This window comes from Cryptomeria japonica, chromosome 6 (assembly GCF_030272615.1).
Source record: "Cryptomeria japonica chromosome 6, Sugi_1.0, whole genome shotgun sequence".
NCBI lineage: Eukaryota > Viridiplantae > Streptophyta > Pinopsida > Cupressales > Cupressaceae > Cryptomeria > Cryptomeria japonica.
In genome coordinates, this window is record NC_081410.1 from 120572383 (window position 1) to 120581244 (window position 8862).

At 38.2% G+C, this 8862-nt stretch overlaps 1 protein-coding gene across 1 annotated transcript; it reads left to right on the top strand.

Moving 5' to 3' along the window:
- Positions 1-1081: 1081 nt before the first annotated feature.
- LOC131053718 (uncharacterized) lies at positions 1082-1624 on the top strand. Its single transcript, XM_057988335.2, has one exon. It carries the CDS (start codon positions 1082-1084, stop codon positions 1622-1624), a length of 543 nt encoding a protein of 180 aa, XP_057844318.2.
- Positions 1625-8862: the final 7238 nt, after the last annotated feature.

Below are 8862 nucleotides of genomic sequence, written 5' to 3' on the forward strand. Positions count from 1 at the left end.
TTGGGGCTAAATTGGCATGGAAAATGTATGCTCAACCTCATAAATCCTGGTGTAAGATTATGGCTGCTAAGTATCTGGATTCAACTGAAGCAGAAAGGATTCTTACAGTGGCTAACTCAATTAAGGGCTCTCCAATTTGGAAACATATTTGGGAAAGTAGAAGTATATTAACAGAGCATCTGACATGGAAAATAGGTAATGGTGGAAAGGCTAAATTTTTGAGAGACTCATGGAATGGTGACATTTCTTTAGCTGAAGAAATAGACGACATGGTATGGATTAATGAAGTGGAAGTAGAGGTAGGTTCTTATGTGGCGGATTATATTTTGGAAGGGTAGAAGGAATCAGAGTGGATTAAATGGAAATCAGTTGGAGAATGGAATTTGGAGAAGAATGCGCAGTTAAAGGACATTCTAATTAGGAAAAAAAAATCATATTTCTCAACGAAATGGACTAGTTACTATGGAGTGCCTCTAAAACTAGAAAATATAAGGTCAATTTGGGATACGAGATCCTTAGAAGTAGAATACGGAATGTGGAGTGGCCTTCGGAGTTGTGTTGGCATAAATTGGTATTGCCCAAGGTAGGGGCATTCCTATGGATAGCTTTGCATGGTCGCATACTAACAGGGGACAGGTTGAGAACTATTGGAATTGCTAGTTCGAGCGTATGCCTCCTATGCAAGGAAAATGAAGAGACAACGGATCATCTATTATTTTGGTGCTCGTATTCTAAAGAAGTTTGGGATTGGCTTTTGGGCAACTTGCAGCTTGGGTCGGTGAGAAATCTAACATTAAAAAGTTTTTTATTAACATGGTCGTCCAGTATCAATAAATCAAAATGGAGCATTTTGTGGGTGGTGAGTCCAGCGCTGCTTGTTTGGCATATATGGAAGGAAAGAAATAGAAGAGTATTTAATGAGGAAGCTCTGTCTTATGATACGCTAATCCATAAAATAAAAGGAGCCATAGAAGAAGTCATCAATGTGAAAGTAGTGGGTAGAAAGTATAGTTCATATTCTTCTTGGGACAAAGAGATGGAAAGACACTAGAACTTAACGAAAATTAGTGGATACAAGCTAATGGATAAGAAACATAATAGAGCCAATATAGTCTGGACACCTCTAACATCAGGAAACTTCAAGATTAATTTTGACGGAGCTAGCCAAGGTAATCCAGGTAAATCTAGATACGGTGCCATTATAAGGAACGAATTTGGCAACTTTGTTGGGGCAAATTATGGCCCATTGGGAATTAATACAAACAACATGGCAAAAATGACAGGGTTGTTAGCTAGGTTGGAATGGTGTGTGGACCATGGCATTCAGGATGTAGAAGTTGAGGGAGATTCGCAAATTATTCTGAATGGGATTTCAAAACAGAATTTTGAAAATTGGAAATTGGAGGTGATACGCCCCAAAATCCAAAGAATATGCGAAAGTTTAAACAAGTTCACCTTTAAACACATCTACCGAGAGGGCAACTCGATGACGGATTGGCTGGCTAACAGTGGTATCGACTGTGATGGCCCTACACAGTTGACAGAAAAGGAGGAGCTACCGGATGGATTGGTAGAGATCCTTGCTGCAGACAAAATCAGATTTCCTAAAACTGGAATCGGATGACAAAAATTTTCTGAGGTAAACAGGGTGCATCGAGGATAAGCGTTAAGGATTCAATAATGTCACGATAGCACATAGAACTCGAGGCTTGTCACATCTGACAACAGTTCTCAATGAAAGTTGATAGACAAAGACTAAATGCAGAGACATGTGAGAAAAGATATTGTTCGGGTACCAATAATAGACAAAAATTGAAACTGAGGGCTCTAGGAAGTGATTGATGGTTGGGTCACATGGCTCCCAAATTACTCAGTTAGTTCAGAAAAGGAACTATCCGAAAAAGATTTGATATCAGAGAGAAAGATTTTAGCAGGTTTCGAACAAAGATTGAAATTGCCAAATCATTCTCCATCTTTTTAAGGCGAATGTGAAGGACTTTTTGCCAAGTGGTTATCTGGGTGAGGTCTCAGGGGAGATTAGTAGGTTTAGCGTTGAACATGGCTTTTTTTGGAAGGGTCGGCTGTGTTAACTGTGAAAATGCATTGATCGCACAATTAAGAAATTTGTTCAATACCGAAGAGTATGTTTATGATTCCATTAGGGGGCTTGTGGGCATTACCTTAAATTTTGACAGACACTGGTGTGATGCTCTGGTGTTGGAAGCCATCCTCCTTCCTTTGGGAGATATCATTGAAATGAAGGAGTGAGTGATCGAATTATTAGCAGGTTTCATAAAACCCTTCATAGCAGACACGGTTGCAGAAGCCATTCTGGATTTGGAGGAAGAAGTTAGAGTTAGTATACTGAAGGTATATTCTCAATTTGAAAATTATCTTCGTTCGGACTCAGAGGAAGAAGAAGAGAGCGAAGATGACAACACTGAGAAAGGAGATAACATCGAGAGTAGTGAAGGAGGAGAGGAGGCCTATGTAAACAGTGAGGAGATTCGCGATATGGCCCGCAGAGAAGTGTGGAGGGAAGAGCGGGAAAGACTGAAGACATTTGGGGATGAGGCATGGGAAATTTTTAGATGCGTTGTCTTTAATAGAAACATGGAACCATTTCGTAGGATTATTGAGTTAGATGATTGGTGGCTTCCAAAGAGCTCCACCCTCAAAGCAATTGTGATTGGTGAGTATGTTGTTGTGATATATCAAGCTATAGGGGGACAAATGTAACCCCAGGGTTGTGAAGGTCCTCTTGAGGAAACTTTTGGCTGAAGTGGAAGGATTAACATTATGTGTCTATTATGCAAAGTATATTATATATGTATTTGGATAGATGTAGTTGGTTTTTTGGGTCCTTGAATGTCAAAGGCAATGTAATCTCTAAATTTTTCAAGTAATATAGGGAGCTATCCCCATAAATGATAGTACTTATCGATTAAAAATAATAATAATAATAATTTAAAAAGTTTATAATAAATAATAAATATTTTAAATTAAAAAATAATTAAATAAAAATAAAACTATTTTTTTTAATTTATTAGAATTAAAATATTAATAAAACATGTACCTAAAAAATATAATTAGTAGATTACAAACAACATTAACATTAATTGAATAAAAATCAAAATCCTAACTGGGCATGTTCTCACATTATTTAGATCAAATCTTTGGGGATTATATTGTGTCTAATAACTTAATTGTAATTGTGGTTTTTTCTTTTTCAATTGGTTTGTTGCACCTTGGGCTAAAATTAAACCATAATTAAGTATTATAAGGGTTATAGTTAGGATTATTATAAAAGTACTAAATGACCTCTGCATGCACGGGCTGCATCTCAATTCTATACGTAACATGCCCCCCATACAAATAAAGAGATGGAACTAATCCAACTAGTAGGGTTGTTACTTCAATACCTAAGAAACTCCCTTTACCTCTGTTGTTGGTAGTGGTGCTTCAATCAATACTATCTTAGACTCTCTCCAATGCTGGAGAGAATGAGTTGGCCATGGACAGCTGAGGAGTCGGGAGTATGCAATCAGTGAGTCTGCTCCACTCCTCCTATCAAGGGTAAAGATGCTTCAGATCAAGATTGAGGAGTAGATTCTCCAAGCACATAGGGGGGCTTGGGCCTCCCCTCTATTGTCTGGTCATGGAGTTGTAGGATAGGCAGTTGTTCTCGCACCTCCAGTTCCACTGCCGAAGAATGAGAGAAGATGGGATGCCTTTGGTCTTGCCTCTGATGTTGGTTTAACCCACCCCGGTCTTGAAGCATAGCGTCTACTCCCGAGCTCCTACTTTCGGAAGGAAGGGACTAACTCGCCTTCACCCCCGGTTGGGCTACTCCTGTTAGGCTCCTACGACATCATCGGAGAGAGAGGCGTGAGAGGCAGGAATTGGAGAGGCGGGATACTAATCCGGTATAGACTACTTTTTATCGCCTGCACCCCAAGAGGGCGAGAAGACAAAGAGCAAATTTGACATTAATAATATATATTATTAGTACTTTTAAGTACAGTTCTATTTCTATGTAGGATTAAGTATTATTGGATCTAAAATTATTAATCAAACCACCACAATATTTTTAAGCTTACAATTAACTATAAAATTATAATTTTTAAAATTCATAAACATTTATTATCTAATACAATACAATAAAATTAAATTGAATTAAAATTTTATTTAAAAATAAATCAACAATGACAATTATAATTTTAAAACAAGTGCCACGTACTGGCGAGTAATTGTCATAATATTGTAATAAAAGTATTTGTTCTAATTTTTAATTATTATAATTTTGAATTATAATAAAAATATTTGTTTTATTGAGATACGAGAGCGAATTTTCGCTATGCAGGGGGGCATCTCGAAGTTTGGTTGGGGCGATGAAGCGGCAGTCGATCTGCTTCCACCTGAGGATCCGTTTGGTAGCAACATGGACCACGTGCATCAATGGGTTTTTTGGGGTGGGCAATGGGTGGGTATGGCCGTTCGACAAAGTGTTTCCTCTGACCTTCCTCAGCATGGTGCTCGAATTGGTCGCGAGGGTTTGCCTTGGGTTAAAAATTTCAGGTGAGATTTTTGTTCTTTCCCATCTTTTGGTTATTTTCGTGGGTTTTTTCGACAGAATGGGGGGCGGGGTCAAAAGACGGGGTCCAAGGCTCTCGGTGTTCGGTGACATGGCTCAAGGGTAGGAAATATTAGGGCTTCCCAAGCTGTAAATAAGGTACAGCATGGGATGGCAAATGAGGAAACTAGGGTTGCTTCTGCGAAGTAGATGTCGAGTGAGTTACATTCTTCTTCGCCGAAGGAAATTTCGGGGAAGCTATTGGTATTAATCACCCTCTGTCGAATTTCAAGATGGTTTCTTTGAAGTTGCATTCTATGTGGCTTCTAGTACCCTCAATTGATGTCTCTGATATTTCTTTGGGAAAGAAGGCCCGTGATCTTTAGGCACTAGCGGTCATTATTCAAGTTTGGGGTGACGCCATTCCTCTTTCAAAACTAGAGTGTAAAATCCATTTGCACTGGTATGGTACCTTATACTTTCAAGTTTTATCTGCAAGCTCTTTCATTATTGTGTTTGATTCTTCTGAAGATAGGGTTAAGGCTTTAGAGGTTCCATTTATTTGGTTGGGCAAAAATTTGATTTTTGTAGAAATTTGGAAGCCTTTCTTCGAGCCCTCTTGGGTTCCTTCCAAACAGGTTCCTTCCTGGTTTAAACTTCCTCAGTTGCCTTCTGAATTTGTTGAGTCTGATATTTTAAGGAAAATTGGGGATTCTTTTGGCAAGTTTTTATTGTCACATTCTGTTTTTGAGGATGGCTACTTTTTGGTCAAAATTTGTGTGTTAGTTGTTGCGAATGTTTCCCCTCCTTGAACTTGCAATATTCGGTCCCCTGCTGGTATTTGGCATCAAAAACTTGTTAGAGATTTAGTGGATTTTTCTCATTCTTCAGTTGTTATGGATTCGGCTTTGTTTTTTTATATGAAAAAGATTAAATTTGCTTCTAGAATGCTTGACTCTTCAATTGACAAAAATCTTGAATCTTTTTCTTGGAATAAAGTGCAATCTGCTTTAAAAGACTCCAATATTTCATCTTTTATTCCTCCTTTGGATAAGAATGTTTCAGATGGGGTTAATCCATATTTAAATAATTGCTTTGTTCCTTCAAAGTCCTTGGGTTTTGATAAGGGCACCTGTGTGGATAATGTTAATTTCTTGTCTAATGTTGTTGGTAATATGTCTTCGAAATATGTGGGTCTAGAGAAAGATAAGTATGTCGCTAAGGGTACTTCTCTTCATGTTAGTCTTGCTAGTTTGGTTAAGAAGACCAATAGATTTGTGCCCCCTTAGGATGTTGATAGTCCTCTTATTGCCCCGGATGATCATCTTATTGCTCAAGTGCAAAATATTATTAACTATAATAACATTGCTCTAAACTTTGAACTGGCTGACAAAGTAATAACTTTGATTGCAGTTGATTTAGGTAGGTTGGATAATGACTTATTTGCTTTCCCTACTAATGACCCATTTGAATTGCTCAATTCGGAAAGGGCTATGGTTCCTTTTGTTCTTGAGGTTCCTCGAATTCTATTGGGGTTGAGGTCTTGGATCAAGGCAAGGATAAGGCCCTTGTTGGATCTGCTCCTCGAGGTTCCAATGGCTTACCTCTGATTCAGTCTCCACTTTCTCCTGCTTCTCCTTTTAGTACTCCTGTAAAGAGGGGTCGTAAGCCTAAACATGTTAAGACACAGTTGGAAATTGATGCTGGTATCCAATCAACTCTTCTTTCTCCTTTGGATTCTTCCAAAAAGAAGAGGTCAAATAATCCTTTTAGTCCACTGGTTACAAGAACCTTGGCTTCTAAAGGAGTTTTATGAGGGAAAGGTATCTCAAACTTCTTATTGTGAAAAGAGGGGAGTCGGTGCCTCCTCTCTAGGCCAATGAAGATTATCTTGGAATGTTAGGGGCTTAAATGCCCCTAACAAAAGACGCTTGATTAAGTCCCAATTGGACTTAATGAAGTGTGATATTGTGATGGTACAAGAAACTAAGTTAAATTTATCTTCTGCAGAGCTGTTATTCTCCTCCTGGACGTCCTAGAAATTTTGTGCTTCTCCCTCTTTAGGGGCTTCGGGTGGGCTTGCTTTTCTTTGGAAACATTCTAGTGTGGATCTCTCTTTGGTTGCCTCTTCATCCAATTGGATGCTTGGACTAGTTAAGAGTAGGCTATCAGGTACTAAATTCTGGATTTTCAATATTTATGGTCATGTTGGGGTGGTGGAAAAAAGGAAACTTTGGGAGAGTTTAGCCTTGATTTCTTCTCCTTTGTTGGATGCCTTCTTGATTTTGGGGGGTGACTTTAATGCAATTTCTTGTCTTGAAGAGAAAGCTGGGGGGATCATTCCAAATAAGCATACTATTACTGATTTTTGCCGCTTTATCAATAATTTGAATTTAGTTGATTGTAAACCTCAAAATGGCCCTTTCACCTGGACTAATATGTGAAAAGATTTTTGTCAAATTGCTGAAAGGTTGGACTGGTTTTGGGTGTCTGACAATTGGTATAATTCTGGTCAGGACTTTTTTTTATCAGTCTTGCCTTTTACTGGGTCGGATCATTTTCATATCTTGTTTTCTATTCTTGAGGAAAGGGCTCCTAGGAAGCTTCCTTTCAAATTCGAGCCGATGTGGTTTAGGGACCAATCTTTTTTGCCTTTGTTAAAATAGTGGTGGCTATTTGCTCCACATGTTAATGGATCAAGGATGTTTCAGATAGTTAAGAAATTGGCTTTTCTAAAAAGTAAGATTAGAGTTTGGAATTCTTTACATTTTAAGAATATTTTGGGGAAAAGGCTAGGATTCAGGAGGAAATAGAGCAGATTAATGAGATTACTTTGGTTTCGGGTATGACTCCTTTGTCCTTTGATAGGCTTAAATATTTGAAAGCACAATAGGAGAAAGTTTTGGCAAGGGAAGAATCTTATTGGAGGCAGAATTCTAGGGATCTTTGGTTATCAGAGGAGGATACGAATACCAAGTTTTTTCACACTTCAACTAAGCTTAGGAGGTAGCGCAATAGAATATCTTATATTATTGATTCTAATGGGAGGATTTTATCAGATGAGGATGATATTGCTTCTGAAGCAGTTAATTTTTTTAAGTCTCTGCTCTTGGCTAAGCCTGTTTCCTTGGATAATACCTTTGTTAATTCGGTCCCCCCTCTTGTTAGTCAAGAGGACAATAGGGTGCTTATGGCTCCTTTTTCTTTGGATGAATTAAGGGGAGTGGTCTTTTCCATGCATCCGGAAAAGGCTCCAGGTCCGGATGGGTTTACAACCTTTTTTTTTTCAAAAGTGTTGGGATTTTGTGGGGAATAATGTCTTATTAGCCTTGGAAGAGTCTAGGCGGAATAGAACTATTTTGAAAGAACTCAACACTACTCTTATTGCCATTATTCCTAAAGTGGATAATCCTAACTCCTTTTCTGATTTTCACCCTATTGCTCTTTGTAATACTTTATATAAGATTATTACCAAGGTGATTTCGGTTAGGCTGGCTAGGCTCCTTCCCAAGATTGTATCCATTGATCAAGGTGTCTTTGTTCCTGGTAGGGAAACCTCAGAGGGTGTGATTGTAGCTCATGATATTCTGCATTCCATTTTGCAACAGAAAACTTCGGCTATGATTCTTAAACTTGACGTGCTTAAAGCTTATGATTGGGTTAACTGGCAGTCTCTTGTTGTTGTTCTGAATCATTTTGGGTTTGCTCATAGTTGGATTAAATGGGTATTTTCTTGCATATCTTATGCTCATTTTTCAATTTTTATTAATGACTCTCCTTCTGGGTTTTTTTCTTCCTCTCGAGGGGTTAGGCAAGGGGATCCTCTTTCCCCTTTTTTGTTTATACTTTTGGTAGAAGCCCTAAGAAGGGCCATTTTTTATGCTAGATCAACTGGTCTGTGGAGTGGTATTAAAATAGATGGATATCCTTCTTCGCAATCCCATTGTCTTTTTGTGGATGATACTCTTCTGTTTGGTTCTGCCTCTTTGACAGAGGCTAGAGTTATCAAGAAGATCATTGTTGATTACTCTTCTTTTTCTAGGCAGAAAGTTAATAATTTGAAATCAAAGGTCTTTTTTCTAAATGTATGCCCTCTGGTTAAGAATAGGCTCACTCAATTTTGGGGTTTTCAAGTGGGTGCCTTCCCTTGTAAATACTTAGGCATTCCTTTTTTTGTTGGTTCGGATAAGGCTATTTTTGGGGATAAAGTGGTCCATGCAATATCTTCCAGAATTTTTTCCTGGAATCATAAATGGCTTACATTGGCTGGTAAGATTCTTTTGATTAAG